This window comes from Brienomyrus brachyistius, chromosome 17 (assembly GCF_023856365.1).
Source record: "Brienomyrus brachyistius isolate T26 chromosome 17, BBRACH_0.4, whole genome shotgun sequence".
Classification (NCBI taxonomy): Eukaryota; Metazoa; Chordata; class Actinopteri; order Osteoglossiformes; family Mormyridae; genus Brienomyrus; species Brienomyrus brachyistius.
Window position 1 is genome coordinate 7,746,269 of NC_064549.1, and position 20,090 is coordinate 7,766,358.

The 20,090-nt window shown below is 37.7% G+C and overlaps 2 protein-coding genes across 5 annotated transcripts; both read left to right on the plus strand.

Annotated features, from left to right (window-relative positions):
• Positions 1-845: 845 nt before the first annotated feature.
• On the plus strand, positions 846-5,985 carry si:ch211-137a8.4 (otolith matrix protein OMM-64). 3 transcript variants are annotated; one of them, XM_048982289.1, is made up of 3 exons: positions 846-1,053; positions 2,957-5,058; positions 5,514-5,985. In XM_048982289.1, the coding sequence occupies exon 2, from the start codon at positions 3,126-3,128 to the stop codon at positions 5,052-5,054; it is 1,929 nt and encodes a 642-aa protein (XP_048838246.1). In that variant the 5' UTR covers positions 846-1,053; positions 2,957-3,125; the 3' UTR covers positions 5,055-5,058; positions 5,514-5,985. The 3 variants fall into 3 exon arrangements, with proteins under 3 accessions (XP_048838246.1, XP_048838245.1, XP_048838247.1); XM_048982288.1 differs by having other exon boundaries at positions 847-1,053; positions 5,517-5,985; XM_048982290.1 differs by lacking the exon at positions 846-1,053 and adding an exon at positions 1,849-2,332 and having other exon boundaries at positions 5,517-5,985.
• Positions 5,986-9,774: 3,789 nt separating this feature from the next.
• LOC125712349 (calpain small subunit 1-like) lies at positions 9,775-18,495 on the plus strand. Of its 2 annotated transcripts, none has more exons than XM_048982294.1 (11): positions 9,775-9,798; positions 11,084-11,159; positions 11,395-11,431; positions 11,981-12,073; positions 13,545-13,602; positions 14,034-14,098; positions 14,953-15,021; positions 15,128-15,206; positions 16,078-16,194; positions 16,285-16,343; positions 17,602-18,495. In XM_048982294.1, the coding sequence occupies exons 2-11, from the start codon at positions 11,107-11,109 to the stop codon at positions 17,626-17,628; spliced, it is 657 nt and encodes a 218-aa protein (XP_048838251.1). In that variant the 5' UTR covers positions 9,775-9,798; positions 11,084-11,106; the 3' UTR covers positions 17,629-18,495. The 2 variants fall into 2 exon arrangements, with proteins under 2 accessions (XP_048838251.1, XP_048838250.1); XM_048982293.1 differs by lacking the exon at positions 9,775-9,798 and adding an exon at positions 10,141-10,301.
• The last annotated feature ends 1,595 nt before the right edge of the window (positions 18,496-20,090 follow it).

Below are 20,090 nucleotides of genomic sequence, written 5' to 3' on the forward strand. Positions count from 1 at the left end.
TGGGGTATTTTCGAAAAGGTATTACTTTTTCAGATTTAAGATGAAAAAAATATATATATATATAGTCAAGGATGTTACTTTTCACCCACATTTGATTTAAATTAAAAAATTTAAGGAATTTGTCTTTGTACTGTGTGTGCTAGGAATCTGTCTTTCTTTCACGGGTTTGCTTTACGTCATGCAATTTCAGCCCAAAGACGTACATTTAGGCCAATTGGTGTCTCTACGTATGACTGGCAACCTCGTCTTGCCTGGCATAAGTTCCAGCCCTTATTCTAAATCTATAAATATCGTCACTTTTACGACACTCCCTTAAATACCTCGTTAAATCAGCCCGGTTCCATCAATATGAAATCAAATCATTCATGTTTTCAGGTTTATGGATGAAACCAAAGTTTGTGAAAGGCCCCTGAATTTATGTGACTATACATTAAACGAGAGTTAAACTGAAGAACCCAAATTCACAGTTAAACTAACTTCACCGTAATCACGCACCACGAATGGAAAACTGAGAGTTTGCCAAGCAAGGTTGCCAACCTTGGGATTTAGACAGATAAATGCCCAGGGTTTAATGGCTTAATTCTCATTAAGTTGCCGTCGTTCAAAGATTTGAACATCAGTTTTATTGTCAACGATTGTTTTGTCTGTACCGGAGCGATTTCTCATTCCAAGGTGGAGAATCTGCATTTACAATGTTATGACTTTTACGTAAACCAAACGCAAGTGGTTCTTAACTGTGAAGACGAATTAGATCCTAAGCGAAGCAATCTCTGCCGTGCACTCTAACCCTCTTAGCGGAGAGAGAGATGGGGGATGTCTCACTGGTTGCTAAGGGCAACGGGGTGATATAGATGGTGTGTATTTGCTGAACCCCAGCTGCGCGTCTCTTAATACTGCTGCGACCCTCACGTCCCCGCGCAATTCCAGACACTGGCTTGGCTGCTTTCAGGCGAGAGGAGACGAGAAAGGATTTCATTTGCGTCTTTCACTGTCTGGGATCGATTATTACCTTTCTTTCATACGCAATAACGGATTTACCTTAACGAGCACGAGGTTTGGAAATCATTGTTATATTAACTCAAATTTTATGCGGGAATGTATGATCAATTCATCCTTTGTTTTGTTTCTTAATTCACAGCTTACTAACTTGTAGGATTTCATTTTTATATTCTACATAAAATGCTAGTGAGGATTTCAGTGTATTGTTTTTTTTTGCATTAAGAGAGTAAGTGAACGAAAAGAATTGTTTTGGATTTTAGGATATAGCTTTCTTATTGTGTTCACTACGCGTATTCGGGTGCGTTTTGTCGAATTACACGCTTAATGCAGTCACTATAGTATATGGAAAAAAGAATGGTGAATTTCGGTTACAGTCTCGGTTTTTCACAGGGGTTATTCACTATCTGTTGGACTGCCTGCTGTCAGACATTTAAAAACTCACTCAAGTAAACAAGTAAATGGTCTCGTCCTCCGCTTTATTCTTTTACGAATCAAAGCAATTCATTTTGAAAATGTCGAGTGATAAGATTACAATAAGACTGCAGTCAGGTAGTATTTATTTTCCCAGTAGGTGAAAAAAAAGCATGCTTTAAAAACTAGATATGCATAATACTTATGCAAATATATATTTTTATGGTGGTTTGGCGTTGACATAATTGTGACAGAACATGAAATACTAAAATATTTAGTTCTCAAAAATGTGACATTTATAATACTCCTATCATCACTTTTAAATCATTTTGCTATGAATGAATGAATAATTTATTTTCATTTTACTGTCCCAGAATACACAATATAATTAATATGGGGGTATCTAATTATTGTTTTACATGCCCTCATGGTTTTCTCTAATTGGGAAAATGCGTGTTGATTCTCTTGATTTGATGTCTAAACAGCTTGAGCAGAATAGCTCAGTCTTCTTTTTGGGGATAATAATATTGCAGCAACAACAACAATGCGTAGACATTCGTAAGGGCTGGAGGGGGAGGGGTATTGTGATCCATGTTAGATATGTAAATGAGGTTTAGGAAAGGACAGGCACCTGCTGTCTGGACAATTTGCATTGGCTTTTCACTGCTTCCTCGTTCGAATGCTGCTTTATTTCTGCAATGTGAGATTGGAACGTAAAGTGAAGGTCTAGCACTGGTTTCTCCATTTTTTTTTTCGGATGTGCTAGAGCGTTGTAGATAACAAAGAACTGGGTTTGTCGAAGAGGGAAACCAGCCAAGAGCTCAGTTGTTCATATGTCAGTCAGGAGAGACTCTGTTGTCTCACTTTCCTGTGGAAGCAGGCCAGATGCACTAGAAACACACAGACACCGTGAACTCCAAAGGTTATTAGCTTTTTTCCGGAGTTTTTGATTGTGTTACCCTAATACCGAAAGAAGATAACGTACGTTTACATTGCATGTTAGATTGTTTACTTTAGATTTAAAAGTCAATTTGGCTTATTCCACATAGTCATTTGAATAATATAATGCAGCTGTGTTCAAATCCTTGGTAAATTATGGCAAATCACGTTAATCACGTAGAACAGCTGCACGTAAAACTCATTAAATTTGTAACACTTATATACATATATATAGTCTTCTTATTTTATTGCTAAATATTCTGCACATCTGCTTGTTTTCTCTCCAATTCTGTGTAGCACCCTTTTGTGACGACATCTCAGCAAACCGTACATCTACTTAGCTATGCAGTATGACTTTTGAATGGTTAGGTGAGAGAAATCAAAAGTCTACACAGCAGCTGTCTAGAATATATTCAATATTTATTTACTTCATTTCAAGCTATTGCGCTATCCTGTATATTTGAATTGGCTAATATCGGTCATCGTTGCTTTATGCTGAGTCAAGGACAGACTACTCAACATACAGATGCAGTCAATGCTATTTTGCATAGGCCTTTTTCTATTCTGTTGTTTTACTGAGTCATTTTTAACTTCTTTCTTTCACCAGGATTACAGTTCCTCATCTCTTTGGATCACCTGGAAACATCATATGGATCGCTGTATTCTGAAGAGAAGCCGTTTCGGATTATTCTCCGTGTCAATTCATGATCAATGAACTTTGCTGCATTAGACAGAAAAGAAATTGCTACTCCTGATATTCCTATACTTTTATTGACATGGCAGCTGTAACATGCAATGACCCTGTTGAAGAAGATGGCTTGGAGGGAGCTGAAATGAAACCCATAAATTTGGAACCATCCACAGGACAGTCTGAAGAACAGAAGCCCACTGATGAAGTTACACAAAGCACAGAGCAACAGCTGGGTGACGGCAAAACCAAGCCGACCTCAGAGAAAATCTGGGGCTCTTTCCTAAAAAACAGTGGGAAGCTGGGTAAAGTAATGGTAGGGAAGAAAAAGAAAGATGTAGGTAGTACAGAGGCAAATGTGGAAGGTCCAGAGCAGGAAAAGTCCACAGCTCTCTGCCCAGTCAAAGAAGGGGAGGAGGGATCTGTTCCTCCATCATCCAGTTCGGAAGGTTCCGGGCCACAAAAACAGTGCAACAATGAAGAATCAGAAAAGCAGGAGGATGAGGCGACTGCAAAAGAACAAAAGCCATCAAGCTCTAACAAGGATGTTAAGCCAAAGCAGAGTGAGAAGTCCAGTGTGCGGGATTTCATTCGCAAGCCTGTGTCCAGAATTTTCTCACACAAAAGCACAGAGAAAAAAGACGTCGCCGATGAAGCTCAGACAGGGAAAAAGACTAGATCCAGATCCCTGGACAGAATGGAAGACGCCGGAGCCTGCTGCGATGCAACCGATCCGACTGATGATTCAAAAGCAGCTGGGGAGCCGCACAGGTTGATTCCTCACGAAAGGAAAGCCTGGCATTCTTTTAAGAAGTTTATGCCACAGAAGAATGTCAAGAAAAGCAATGAGGATTCCAAGGATTTGGAAGGAGCAGAGGCTTCACACGGCGACACTGGAGAATCCGAGTCAAAGGTGGATCATACCGGGCAGAAAAAATGGAAATTGAAAAGATCATGGACATTCCAAGGGCTGAAGAGAGACCCATCTATGACTGGCATCCATAAATCAAAGGGTGCTGATAAAGGAGAACAGATCACTGGGGATGTAGATCAGGGGACCGTGGCACTCTGTGAAGATGGCAAGCTTCCAGGGGAGGTAGAAACAGAAGATAAGGCACATGCAGAGCAAGAGGAAGAAGTGTCTTCTACGCAGCACGCCAAATCAACAGATCACCATGCCAGTGAAATCTGGACTTCATTCAAGAAGCGAGTGACACCCAAGTCCAAGAAGTCAGTGGATCACGTTACTGTCACTGAAGAAGAGCGGGCAGACGCAGATGCGCATAACGAGGCACAAGCTTGTCAAGAAGAAGTGAAAGTTTCCAAACAAACAGAGAAAAAGACTCATTTCAACAGAGCTGTGTCACTAAAAAATTTTCTCCTGCGCAAGGGGAAAAGCGCCAGTTTGGACGTCGGAGAAGCCGTCGTGGAGCAGAAGGATGGAGATGGAGAAAGTGCAGGTGATACTCCTGATGACAAAGATGGTAAAGTAAGGGAATGTGAAAGCCAAAGCCTTGAAAATGTCAAGCATGATGAAGACTCTGCTAATCAGACGACTGTGGGTGATCTCCCAACTGGGAATGAAGAAAAAAGTGAAGTGGAGGACAACAAAAGCACTAATGAAGGAGAAAAGCAGTCCGACCTTGAGCTGAAACCACCAGAGAACCCACCTCAAGCAGCAGCTACATCACAGGACAGTACCAGTGTTAATGGCACTGCAAGCAAAGAAGTCTGTCAGGAAAATGAATCCAGCCCTGAAGACGATGCCACTGTTCCTGAGGTCGAATGCGCTCAGTCAAATGCTGAGGGAAAAGAGGAAAACACACAGGACACTGCAGAACATAAAACGGTTTCCCTGGAAAATGCAGAGGAAGAAATTAATAAAGTGGATGCATGTCATCAAGAATCTGAAGTGCCGGATGAGAACGATTGCTCCAGCAGACCAAAAGATGACGAGAACCTAAACCAAGAAGAGCCCTCTGACAGCAAGCACTGTTCTGATAGTCCAGTACCTTAAAGCGGTAAGTGAGATCCAGACTATGAATACTGTCTATGGCGGTCTGGATGTTACAAATCAGATCCGCACTGTAAGTGAAATACCACTACTTGTGCATAGATCTCCTCAAAATGGAGATTACCACCCTGGTTTAGAGGCACATACTGATCAAGTGGAGGAGATTATGCTCTTAAAGGCTACAGATTCCTTTATCTAAAGGATGGCATCAGATGCCATTGATCCTACTCCAGCACCAAGAACAAATATGCAGATATTGTTTTTCATCATCTTCTTGTCCATAGTGCAAAGAAAAGGTTTCAGTTTTAGGCTTTTATGTAATAAATCCAACGTACTCTTCTGTTCTCTTAATGCAAGTGCCAAAGGTTCACCGAAAAATGAACGTTAGGGGAGTGCTTGCTATCGTCTGATTGGGGAAGTTTTTAATAATATTTCATTTCTTTTTGTTTTATTATCCTTCAGCAGAAAGCAGCAAGGAAGGCGAAACGTGGACATCCAAGAAGCGTTGGATCAGCTTTGGATTCATTCAGCAAGAATCTTTTCTGTTAAAAAGGGAATTATCACATTTACGTTATGATTTTGTTGTGGTCAGAATGATGCAATACATCAAAAAAGTAGAATCTCTAAAGCAATAATTCGTGTATTAGAGCAGTTTGTTTTATCAAGCACTTTTAAATGTTTGCTTGTCCACTAGTAAAGATATATTGTCCGAATCCTGTCATCTTTGTTCCATCAAATGTTTGTTACAACAGTTGCTTTCAGATCAAAACATTTTTTGACTCTCATTTCTTTTGTGTTTTTTAATAGACAATACTCCGTGATACAAGGAACATATGTAGATGACCCAATTTGTTCAGTATGAAACGTATTCTGGTCTCTGTGTTTTAGACTGTTACCTTCTCAACATAAATAAACCCTCAAAATATGAACACGACAGTTGTTTTAGTCTCCTTATTTCCAAAGTAGGTGCAGTCAAAGTATAAGTTTAAGATGAGGCTGATCATTGTTTGGCTGTGGAAATGGATCTATGCCAAGCAATGACAGAATCTGTGAGACTGCAATTTGGGAATGAAAGTAATGATTAGTATCTGCAAGGCAAGAGGGATTATAGCAAGAATTAATTTTCACTGGAAATACAGCACCAGTATTTACTTTGCATGAGCTAAAATGAAGAGAAGATTTTATATGATCATAAATTTTCATGAGCCTCATTTCGCTTACGCTGATGCCTTTAAAATCGATGCCGAATGCATGCTACACCATTTACTTTTGATATCTTATTGAATAAAAATATTCAAACTGCATATCCTGCAGTCCAACAAATATTTGAAGAGAATGCTTAATCGGGGCAGTGGAAGCTATATTTACATAACAATTTTCCATTCTTACTGGAAAAAATTTATATTTTATCAAGAAATGTTAGAGAATTATTTGATCTCTGGCTGCAGTTATACTAACATTTGAGAAAATCTGTATATTTTACTGGAAAATCCATACAGGCTTTTCCCCTTTGTTTTCACATTTAGCTTTATCATTTTAGCATGTATAAAATTTTCCCCAGCTATTATATGGATTGGATAAAGCAGAAAACGAATCTTAGAGTAACACTGCTACGAAGATTTCTGATTGGAAAATACCCACGCTGTGTCTAGACTGTCATATTTGCATATGTCATTCATTTTGCAAAAGAGAAATGCACAACATCATTCTCATTTAATTATTGAAAGTAGTATTCAGGCTATGCAAATGATGTTTGGAATAACAATGTCAAGGGTGAGACTCTGGGGACCTCATTAATGAATACACTGTCAGTATTCCCAGTTGATTTTTTTGAGCAGAAATACAAGAAAACAATCAGAGTCGTTGTTCTCACACGATCAAGTCAGTTTATTTTTGGCTCGAAGTTCAATGCATAGATCTGTTATTGAGCAGTACACAAAAATAAGAATAACATAAATATTTTACCGCATGTAACATTCCCATAGTTTACCGTAACCTTTCGCGCACAATAACCCTACAAGGTGATCTTGTTTCTGCTGTGTCACTCACTTCCCTGTAGCGCCATCTTGCGCATAAATCTGGAATTACATGGGATAAAGGCCAAGACCTTGACAATAAGATATATTTTCTCCAATCCATGTCCCAAATTCACCTTCAACCACAACTTCGATCGTTTGTCAATTACTTTGAAATACAAATATATTTAAATCCACAGTTTTTTATTTTTTGCAACTTATTACCCGAAAATACAAACAGTTCCATTTTATAATAAGACGAAAATGGCATATTTTTACAGGACAATTATTTAACTCATGAAAGTGAAAGATAGAAGATTAACTTTAATTCTATTAACATTCATTTTCTCCAGACTTCATCCACATCTATTAAGGCTAAATGTTAATGTAGCACATTTTTGTACACCAGAAACACACCCACAAAAATACTGCACAGAGCACTTAAAACGTGTAAATAAACTGAAAAACTCATAAATTCTTGATAAATACAACTCAGATAGTTTATAAATGCATTGATACGTCAATTCTGAGTCCATTCTTTAATGTGTAAAATAATTTGCTGACAGGAAAATCCTGCTTAAATAGACATATTTGTGATAGGACTTATGATTGACTAAACCATTTACTGTATATTATTTTTCTTACTAAGTTTTATCCTTTTTAAATTCTAAATATCCAGCCATGTTCATAACCACTTTACCCAATGAAAGGTCAGGACATTTTTCATGAGCTTGGAGTCTATCTCAGGAATCAAATGGGATGCAATCCATCTCAAAGCACATACACTCACTCACACACCACATGCAATTAAAAGACACCAGTTCCTAACTGTATGCTTTTTGTGTGAAGGAGGTAAGCAGAGCATCCTGGGAAAATCCAAATTAATAGGGCAAAAAATATTCAAAATCCACAAACACAGATCCTGGGGCCAAAATTTAATCCCCAACTCAAGGTGTAAGGCCACAGCGCTGTCCAGTGAGCTATACCTGCTGTTCTTCCATAATAGATATAATTTAATAAGATATCCCAAAATGTTTAATTTTCTATCAGTATTTAATGTGATGCATTTCACATCCCCCCATCATTTATCCACACATCTCCCAGCTGTTTAATCAGTACAGGGTTGTGGGGCTTAAACCCCAAATTAAATTTCATAAATACCCATATACCCCTCTTTCTTCCAACCACTTACCCAATACAGGTAAACACTATATATCTTTTATTAAATCTTATTAAGTGTCATTATTTTTCAGATCCAAAGTTCTATGTCTTTCCAGTTAAACACCACAACAAAAAAACAAAATCTTTCTTAGTATTTATACATTGGGCATGATGTTTGTTTTTACAAGTTTGCTGATATTAAACCCAAGCACTTAATACACACCACACACAAGCACATAAATACACAGCAATTTAGAGACACCTGTTCTTCTGGATTGTATGGAGGAAATATTAATGCACACAATGAAAAAACACAAACATCCACAAAAAAACTGCTGACAAATCAAACCTCAGACTCTGCAGGAACAGGCGCACAGTCCTACCCACTAACAGATTAATGAGGTGAAATACTTCTTTTGAAAAGTAATTATGTTATACGAAATAGTTTTTCTAATTACATCAGTTCCACAGATCGTTATAATCGTGCAGGGAACGGACCGGGGGAAGCAGGCAAAGACAAGGAAGGGCTTGGGGAATAAGGGTTTTAATGGATACATGGAGAGGCAAATGGACCAGAATCGTCATAACAATACAACGACAGGACTAGGGAAACATACGCTGACGTGGACTTAAATACACAAAACTAATAAAGACAATTCGAAACAACTGGTAAACACCTGGAATCTACACGAGGTTGAGGTGGCACACAGGAGGATTGGACGAGAAGGGTGTGACACAGGTTATTTAACTAAATTTGCATAACTAATATTTAACTAAATATTTCTATGAGGAGCATTAATGTAGTTTTTACATAATAGCCTCACATTGATCAAATCTTGTACGGCAACTGAGGTGGACCCCCGGTACCGGTCCGTGGCCATTAATGCATCGGGCCGCCCAACTCTGAGGGTTTCACCAAAGGGTTAATTTTCAAATATTAAATATATATTTTTACATTTTCACGATCCCTAGTAATAATTCCCCCTGGCGAGTTAACGCTGGTAGGATAAATTAGCTTTCTAGCCCAACAAATAATTATATAAGATACGATTGCTAGCTTATAATCTCATAAAGGGGTTAGTTTGCTTTATTAGAAATTCAACTTAAGCTTGGAGAAGGAACATTTCATTCAACAATTCGTGCTCGCTATCTAAATCAGTTGTTCTGACAGTAATAAACACTTTTTCCTAGCCGTAGGTACATTAATTGTAAAGTATTCTCCACAAAGGTAAAGTTAATAAAATGATCAAAGTTGTTAAAGCTTTGAATTGGTCATATTGGTTTTCGGAGTCCCTGAATGGTTTCCATGGCAATCGCACAGGTATGGACTGGTCTAGGTTGGGGGCCCAACATGATGTACTTTCGGGGGGCCAGGATCTCTCACGTGTCAGCAACACGGACTCGCGCGCGGACCGTAAACGCGGAACTGTACTACGCACTTGCCCTCACATTTCGCACATGCGCAGTACGTCTGGGAGGAGGCAATGACAATGTTGGGCTAGTAAAAATTTCCATGTGGGTGTATGTTACTGCGCAGGATTGTACATCGTTCATCGAATAACAAAATATATGTAGGTAGGAGACGAATAAAAGAATCCCAATGTTAGTGGGAGAAATGTTCGCGAATGCGTTATTGTGTACGCATTTGTACCCCCACGTCCTCAAACACTTGCTGTCGCGGAAGTCTGACTTTCGTAGTCCTGGGAGCCTCTTGGACCTTACATTAGTGCATAGTTTTCGTAATAGTAAAAACTCCCACATAACATTATGGTTGCTATTCAGCAGTACTTGGTCGTTCTGACTCAAAACTGGCTCAAACGCAGCACTTCGCTACGCCCATTACCATCTTACCCCACGTTTTACTTCTAACCACACCTTTTAGCTTTTGTATTTTATCCCAGAAGTCTCTAATCGCCGTCTGTAATAGGACCTAAAGACGTGTTTCCCCTCCGGTTATCCGCTGTCTGGGTGTGTTCGTCTCTAAGGGCGTTTCAGGCTGAAACAAGAATCCTCTGTTAGTATAGGCAACTGGTTTTTACAGTCGGTGTGTTTGGCATCGTCTCCTTCATCTAAGGTATACGATCAGATCTCTTTAAATTTATTTAGTTTCATTTATATAGTTTTGTTATGCTGACCTTTTTAGTCGGTTACGGCACCTGGGGCGGGGGGAATTAAACTATGTTCTAGGGCATAATGGAGATTTTGCGTGCGACATACAGTGATGGGCCGAAAGAAAATAAACTACAAAATAAGTCATTCATATATTTCTCATTTGAAATATGCATTTGTTTTTATTGGTTACCGCTGACTATATTATTTAATCAGATTTAAGATACTTGTATTTTAGGATCACTGATTTGTGGTGCGGTTTGACTTATTCTGTATACGCAATTAAATTGCTAAAAGTTTTCACAAATGTACGGTCTTAAGAATTTGGACCGAGTTTAACCTAATTAAGTGCGGAATTCGTTTATATTCGCTTTAGGTAGTATACTTATGTTTGTACTGAGGACTCCCATCGCACTTCCTTTTGAGACAATTATTTCATTGCTTTACAGTATGACGATCCATGACTTGTTTAGCGATTTATTTAGTTAAAGTTTTCTGACGACTGCATTCCTAAAGTATTGATATAATCCCTTTATGGGTGTGTTTACTTTTTTAAAAGTGATTTGGCAATAATAAAGCATTTACGAACTATCATGGATTTACTGAAGTGTAATTGTGAATGAAAATAGGGAATACAAATTTAATTATTTTATATATTCATCAAGTAATCATTAAGGGTGCATCTTACATAGACAGAATTAATACATTTTTAGCAGTTACTGAAGTCTTATGTTTTCCTTTTCTAAGCAACCCTCCGAATAAATTTCAAGATGACATTTTTACTCAAAAAAATGGTTGGTGGTCTGATCGACTACGCTGTCAGGTGAGTATTTCAATCATCCTCTGATACGATTAAGTCTAACATAAATATATGCACACAGTTTAAAATCTTGGGTGATTATTTGAAATTACAAGTGAAAACTGAACACATAGCAAAATTAGGTACATAAAGGCTAAGAAAACAATGTGACATCATAGATTAATTGTACTAACAGTACAGTTTACAATAGTTTAATTGCAGTGAATTGTATGACTCACGTCACCTCTTTCATCAACAGTAACATTGATCCCAGCCAGTTTGTACCTTCAGAACCTGTAAGTTGAGAGAATATTTTTGATGTTTTCTTTATTTTGTAGAATTTTAACAGAATTGAATGCACTTTGTCACATGTAATGCAAAAAGCAACATTTGCTTTTTATTAATTTATTGTATATTGTTCAATGAAAAACAGTGATACATTTTATTACATTTGCAGTAAATACTTATATTGATATCTTTGTCTTGTACTGAGTATACAGGGTCACCATCTGTGTATTAATATTGTTATTTCCTAATAAACTGATGTTTTGTGTTTGAAAAATGATTTTGAATGGAGGCATCCTTTTGGATAAAATGTCGTTAATGGTCCATTTCAGCAATAGTGTTTAACCTAAGGGGGGAAAACACGTTTATGTTTAATTTGGAGTGAATAATGAAGTGATTTTGCTTTCAGAAGTGTGATTGTTTAATGTGTTATAAGTGACTTGCCTGTGTTAGAGGATTACTTGCAAAGCGAATTTCTATATCATGCATGTTTTATTCTGTGTATTACGGTAATGCAGATATGCAGGGCTCTGGGTAATAGATGTGTCTCTGTGCCTTAGCCTCCACCACAAATGCATCAGACACATGCTGAGCTGAATGAGAGCGCTGAAGAGAAGCAGTTCCGCAGGGTCTTCCAGCAGCTGGCCGGGGAGGTGTGTACCATTTGTGAAAGTTCCATCTTGTTCCTCCAAATGAAAACTTTCAGCTATATTTTGCAATGGCATCATTGTGTTTTCTGTTTTGGAGGATAGGGACAGATCCATTAAGTAATAATAATAATAATTCATTTTATTTAAAGGCACCTTTCAAGGCACTGAAGGACATAGCGTTAACTAGGACTGTTAGCTAAAAGTTATTTTTTCCCCTCAATCAGTAGATTAGAACCAAATTCTTCCGACAACTTATTTTTAAAAGCAGAATCCTGGAAAATATTTGGTGGGGTGTGTCCCACTCTTCCCCCAAATGTGTACCGCTTATGATATTTTATCACATCTAAGCTCATAGGTTCTCATTTATTTTCCAGAAATTTTGATATCTCCAAATCTGGGGTTAACATTTTTGAGAATGTGTAAACATTCCGTGTTTGTAAATTTAGACAGTACTAATTGAGAAATATTATTTAAACTCATTTGCTTATGGGTGAATAGTAAAGTATGTGGTTGTGATTAACATATAAGCTGTGGAAATTAGTGACAAAAAAGGTTTTGAATAAAATGATACTTTGTAACACTGTTTCTGCATTTGTAAAACATATTTTTCTGTAAATGAAATAAAGACACACTTTTAAGGTGTGACTATGTAACAACTGAGTGCTGTGTAGCTCGCATACATGCAGTTAGCTGGGATTCTGGTTTTGTATGTGTTCCTTCCTTTATACTCCTTTTTAGGAAGTCCTGAAGGTGGTGTCAGTTTAAGAAAAAACTAGCCCACTAAAATTTAATATATGCATTCAGCATGTCATTTAAATGTGTCTGGTATCTTTATAGTTTCAAAAAAAATTTTAGATTGAGGTGGGGCCTTTTGGTTATAAGTCATGCTTTAATGAGTCATGCTTCAATGAGTCATGCCTCTTCTTGTGTTAGATGTTTCAGTTATTCTTTGATATTGTAACTGGGTAGGAAGATTTTGCATTAATAAATAATAGTGATGAGAACTTTGTTCTTTATTATGTATTGATGTGTTTTATGTTTTAAGCTTTTTATTCACTGTTTACGTATATTGAATCAGCAGATGATTTGGTTAGCATTTTTCGTTATTAAATAAGTAATGTCACACTTGTTTCAGCAATGATGAACAGTGTTGGGCTGCATGGTGGTTCACTAGGTACCATTGCTACCTCACATCTCCAGGTTTAGGGGTTTAAATTCTGCCCCCTTTTCCCGTGTCTGTATGAGTTTGTATGTTGTGCAGGTTTCCTAGGCAAATTGGGATTTTTGAGTTTTATTTTTGAAAGTGAGCTTACATCCATGTTTCACCAAAAAACAAAATGTAAGGATCCTAACTTTGCATGTTCATTTTATTTAAAATTGAATCTAGTAGGAACAAGAGTCATATACTCCTCTTTCGAGTTCACCATCATGTCAATGATGATCTATTCATTAATATATTTCTCTTTGTCCTCAGGACATGGAGGTGAGCCCTAATGAACTGATGGGGATTCTCAACAAAATCATCAGCAAACGTGAGCTGTATTAACAGATATACATACGTTGCGTTAATGCATCTTTAATGCATCTTTTATTGACTTCTAATAATGCATCTTTCATTGCCAAGTCGGTGGATAGTAAAATTGGAAGTACAATGGTAGTTCAGACACTTTTATGTTATATTACAGCTTTTCCTGCTTAAATCATGCATGTACTATGCAGAAAATAGTGAAACTTTCGCCCTGTATTGTTCTTTTTATTGTGGGTTTATATATTCCTTTAATTAAACTATCCATCCATCAATCTATCCATTTTATATACTCGCATCTGTATTTTATTAATTACTCTTCTTTTTCATGCTATTTTATTTTGCATGAGAATTAGATTTTTTGTTGTCTGCATTTAAACAGTATTTGCCCTCCTGTGCCCTCTAGTAACCAGGATTGGGGGGGTTTCTGTGTTTCAGATTCCGACCTGAAAACTGACGGCTTCAGCCTTGAATCTTGCCGGGGCATGGTGGCGGTCATGGATGTATCCTTCCAGTAGATGAAAGTGATAAATGATAGTTTATTGGTTATTAGCAGAGTATATTGGCTATTGGCTATTAGCAAAGCATAATTGCTATTGGTTATCAGCAGAGCATAATGATCATTGGTCATCAGCAGTCCATAATGGTTATTGGTTACCAGCAGAGCATAATGGTTATTGGTTACCAGCAGAGAATAATGGTGATTGGTTATCAGCAGAGCATATTTGGTAATTGGTTATCAGCAGAGAATAATGGTGATTGGTTATCAGCAGAGCATATTTGGTGATTGGTTATCAGCAGAGCATATTGGCGATTGGTTATCAGCAGAGCATATTGGTGATTGGTTATCCGCAGAGCATATTGGCGATTGGTTATCAGCAGAGCATATTGGCGATTGGTTATCCGCAGAGCATATTGGTGATTGGTTATCAGCAGAGCATATTGGTGATTGGTTATCAGCAGAGCATTAACAAAGCTGTGACTAGGCTGCTAATGACAGATTTCAAAAATAAGCCACAGGTAAATTTCCCAAGCATAAATAAAATTCTACTCAAAGTGTCATTATTTAAGTTAATTTGTTACTGTGATAATGTGATAAGTGACAGTGGACAGAGACAAACCTATTGTATTGTGTCTAAATGATTAATAACATATTATCATATTAAAATATTCACCCTAATTAATGTTATTGAACACATAGTTTAAAAAAGCAGCATAGACTGAACAATGCGTAGTTTTGGATGACTGAAGTATGTGCACGACAAATATACTACAATATTTGCAACATTTTAGTAATAATAGCAGTAGAAAAAATCTTTCAATTGTGTGCAAGTTTTCCATTCACTCCAACAACCAGGGTGACAGCACTGGCAAGTTGGGATTCCATGAATTCAAGTATTTATGGAACAACATCAAGAAGTGGCAGGTATTGATTCGGGTTTTATCCCTCCTTTTTGTTAATGTTTACACCAGTACAGTTCAAAGGAAACTGGGAACTGCATTTTGTCATGCTGGTTTGAATCTCTCCTCAGGGTATATACAAGACGTACGATGCAGACCGTTCAGGCGTCATTGGGTCCGATGAGTTGCCCAAAGCTTTCAGAGCTGCAGGTGAGTACAGGAAACCACAGCGGTCACCTTGATTAGCTGTGTGACTATTTGGGGTCAGTCAGGCTAGATGGTTAAAACTGTATCTTGAACTCGTTTATAGAATTGTCACGAGGAAGCAAGTTGCATGTGCCTTTTTGTTGCATGCCCTTTTGGAATTTTAAGAACGTGCAAATATAGAAAATGCATAGAACATGCAAATATGTAAAGCGCTGTAGGGGATCACAATGAAGGGCAGCCAACTACTGCACCCACGGAGCTGTGGGTTAAGGGTCCTGCTGTGGTCATGTGACTGTTCTGCTGAGGCTGAGCTTGAACTGGTGACCATCTGATTAGAGGCACGGAGATTTAGCCCACTAATTGAAATGTAAATGTATGGAAATTGGGAAGAATATATAAACAATTTCCAATACTAACTTTTAAGCCCTGAAAAAACATCATTTGTTTTGGGTCTAATCTCACTTTGTTATTTTAAATTTGTTTTATTTCAAATACATTTTCAGTATTTTCATTTTTTTTCCCTGTAGTTTATTTTCTAATTAAGAAGCTCTGAAACAGAATCGGCTGTAACCAGGAAAGAGAAGCCACCTATATCCAGTAATACCAAGTTTATGAAGGTCATTTAAGCAGCGGTACCGTTTTATTAGTCTCCACCCGTATTGTCAAAAAGGCAAAAATACCCCTAGGATCAGCAGTACTTTTCTGCTTCTGAAGTAGACTGTCATGTCCAGTCTCCTTTACCGTAATACATCAACATTCAACATTAGTTATCCTGGTGGGGTTGGGGGGGGGGTTGGCTGGATCCTGTTCATGTGAATTATATGTAAATAATATTCATGTAAAATCTTACATTTTTTCTAACCCTGCCAAACAGGCTTCCCCCTCAACGATCAGCTGTTCCAGATGATCGTTCGCCGGTATTCTGACGAAAATGGAAACATGGACTTTGATAATTACATTGGCTGCCTGGTGAGGCTGGATGCCATGTGCCGTAAGTACAGATTTATCCTCTGAAGAACTGTAACCATTTCTTTCAAATGGGTAACATTTATTCACAGTTTTTTTTTCTATGAACTTTCAGGTGCTTTCAAGACCCTTGACAAGGATAACAATGGAACTATCAGTGTCAACATTCAGGAGGTAAAAAAAACAATACACACACACTCTGTATGGACAGAAGTACTGGGACACGCCTCTTAATCATTGAATTCAGGTGTTTCATTCTGACCCATTGCTACAGGGGTATAAAATCAAGCACCTAGACATGCAGTCAGGTTTACAAACATTTGTGAAGGATTGGGTCACTCTGAAGAGCTCAGTAAATTCAAGTGTGGTACTATAATAGGATGCTACCTTTGCAAAAAGTCAGTTCATGAAATTTCTTCCATACTAGATATTTCCTGGTCAGTTGTAAGTGGTATTATTGCAAAATTGAAGCTTTTAGGAAGAGCAGAAAAAGTAAAGTAAAGTAAAAGTAAAGTAAGAGAGTGGGGTCACCGAGTGCTGCGACGCATAGTATGTCAGCATTTGGGCAACATTTTGGACACTTCTATGCTTCCTACATTTTAGGAACAGTTTGGGCAGGTCCTTTTCTGTTTCAGCCTGACTGTGTCACAGTACTCAAAGCACGGTCCATAAAGACATTTTGGGTGACTTTGGTATGGAAGAACTTAACTGCCTCACACAGAGCCCTGACCTCAACCCCATTGAACACTTTGGGATGAACTACGACAGAGATTCCAAGCCAGGCTTTCACGTCCAACATCAGTGCCTGACCTCACACATGCTCTTCTGGATGAATGGGCAAATATTCCCACAGACTCACTCTGTAAAATTGCGGAAAGCCTTCTCAGAAGAGTGGCAGCTGTTATAGCTGCAAAGGGGGGACCAGCTCTATATTGATGCTTATGGATTTAGAATGGGATATCATGAAAGTTACTGTGGGTGTAATGGCCAGGTGTCTCAGTACTTTTGTCCATAATATAGTGTGTGTGTGTGTGTGGGGTGTGTGTGTGTGTGTGGATTAGGTTTATATTATCAAATGTCCCCCACAATGTAATTAAAAACCAGAAACTTTCATGTTGTGGGAAGCATTTTTCAAAAATATGTGACTGCAATCAAAAAACTACAAATGGCAAAAGTCTTGTATTTAGTTTGGTTACTCATGGTTAAGGTTAGGGCTGGGTAGGGGTTAAGGTTGTCATGTTGGGATTAGAGTTTTGCCCATTATGTCCCCACAAAGATATAATTACAAACCTGTGTCTGTGTGTCTCCATATTGGATTAAGTGTCATGCACCTCATTCACTTAGATCTATTAAGTTACTTTAACCTGAAACTAAGGCCACAGTTTTATATTAGATGATGTTTAATGGGTCTTTATTGTTTCTTCCTTTACAGTGGTTGCAATTAACCATGTACTCCTGAAACATGAAGATATGAAACTACAGTCACCCCTTACAGTCATGTTAGCGAGGGGTTATGGTTAGGGTTAGGGGTAGGGTTAGGGGTAGGAAGAGCCCCTCAATTGTGCAAGTTCGCGAGTAATACTTGGGTACATTATTAAAAATGTAAAATTAACGGCACTGAAAAGTTACTATGAGAAGCGTGATTTTCACGCTAGCAGAGCTAGCACATAAATGAGACTGATTGCTGAGACAAAAATGGATGGCATACCCAAGCCAAGATGCATAGATCCCACAATTATTATTATTTTCTTTTAACCAAAAATAACTTTTACTACTAAAGACATATTATGCATTAATAATATTTGTATTTTATATGATTTTATGTGATCCAAATCATTTTCAATATTTATATATACACTGACTTAGACTTTGTCCAAAAACAGTCCCATTTAATTTCTCATGGCCAACTTGCAAGTCACGAAATCTGCTAATGTCAAATTCCTGAAACTGGAGGGGCAATTGTACTTCTTTTTTGTCTTCTAGACTTTACTAATTTGCTCCCTTGTATATGTACTATGCTTGTGTCCTTGTGTCCTCTGCATTAGCTTGTTCACAGAGATTATGGAGCTTTTAGACTTTAACTAACTGAAATTTTGGTCTTTTGTGCTTTGAAAGTCCATTTCTATGATATGTATAAACAGAGCATTGGTGAATTACCTGTTCTGTGCACACGCTGGTTGCAGTATACAATACAATCACTAGATGGCACACTAGTAACATTCCAAGCAAGACCTGGACAAGATGTTAGTCTTTCTTTAGTCTGTTTCTTTGTGACGGTGTATTATACAAAAAAAAAGAATCTCAATAAAAGAATGATTATCTGTCACTTGTCGTTTATGTCTTTTTACATAATAATGAAACACATTTGGTATAAACGGCAAAGTTCCAGAATATGCTCCAGACCCCCGCAACCCTGCTTAGGACAAAAGGGGAGAAAAAATTATTGGCTGGATATGCTACACAGTTGTGCCTATAAGGTAAAAGTTTTATGCATAATTTCTGTCTTACAATAGTGCAAATATAACATGACTCACTCATACATGGTCAATATATGCACTAAGTAAATTTCTTTTATAGTTATGTTTGATTGATTGAATAACATTTCTGTGATGTGTGATTGCATTGGATTTCTTTGAACTGAGTTTAATTAAATTATTCTACCTGTCATTCCCATTCAAATTCCAATTCAGCATTCTGTGAGGTGTTGCCTGTTCCTAGTATGTAATGAGCTAACCAATCATAACATGTTATGTATTCAGACACATTCTTTAAAGTAGGAAGGTTAATTACACCTTACTACCAGCAACGGAAATGGCAGCTATCCAGAGAATTGTGCAAGTCAACCCAGAGAGGCCAACTCCACTAAATCCATGCTCCACCTTTTATTCCTCAGTTGCATACATACCTTACACCACACATTCTACCAGTTCCTGTTCCTTGTTAAAGACTTTAAACGAGAAAACAGAATTTGCTGGGGAGTGTGTGATGTTCACATAAATGTCACATTTGTGTTCTTACATATTGTATATATTTTTTGTAATTATTGTCTTTTCTTTAGAAAACAATGGATTGTTGTTATTTGGGGAAAATATGCGCCCAGATGATATTAGAAAAGCTGTGTACTTCAAAAGTTTTTCCTTCACGGAATCGATTTGTCATACTTACTCCACACCAGCAGGGGGCAGAGTCACCTAGCGATTTTCTCTTCGCTCGTTTTGCATTTTATCGTAACTGCAGGGAACGCGGAAGCGTCGACACATGGTTGTCTTGCGTCATCATTTCTCTCCTGTATTTCAGGAAAGTCTTGTGTAGATGTCGTATGTAAAACACCTTTAAAACAATATAAAGACATGGTAGGATAGTAGTTAATTATTTTGTTAAAGTAGATTTAGTTAACGGTGATACTTGAATTTTGTTAGAAGAGCTGGTTAACTCGGCGCACACGTTCTCCCGCCCGCGCATGTACCAGTAAGGTGTTGTATGACGTATTGTGCGTGTTTACTGGTTACCTCACTTCCCACATTTTCTCCCACAAATTACAATTGTTGTAAAACTGTTGATGCTTTATGAGTTTGTTTGGAAATGGTGAATGAGATATTTGAAGAATTATCATGAAATGATAATCAAATAAGAATTGCATGGTCTCATCTGGTTCATGAAGCATTCAAACGAGAATTTCTCAAAGCGAGAAAAAATAGGCCTATAGAAATAATAGGCCTGCTGACTTAAAAAAAAATCTCACCAGGATCTGTTGATTCTGAGTATTTTTTCTAATCACGTTGGTTTTCATTTAAGTACTTTTAACATTCATGATGAACCCCAGGAATGTGGGTGGAGGGTGGAGCTGGGGGAGCAAGAGCACCTGCCTGATTTGCTTATTTAATATGAATTTGTGCATGAACTTTAAATGGTGATGGGGAG

Bases quoted from the DNA above. Each gene is read 5' to 3' on its own strand.
- si:ch211-137a8.4 (XM_048982289.1), top strand. From the start codon at position 3,126: ATGGCAGCTGTAACATGCAATGACCCTGTTGAAGAAGATGGCTTGGAG.
- LOC125712349 (XM_048982294.1), top strand. From the start codon at position 11,107: ATGACATTTTTACTCAAAAAAATGGTTGGTGGTCTGATCGACTACGCT. The intron at 14,099-14,952 runs GTATCCTTCCAG...TCCAACAACCAG, and splicing joins GCATGGTGGCGGTCATGGAT to GGTGACAGCACTGGCAAGTT. The intron at 16,195-16,284 runs GTAAGTACAGAT...ATGAACTTTCAG, and splicing joins GAGGCTGGATGCCATGTGCC to GTGCTTTCAAGACCCTTGAC.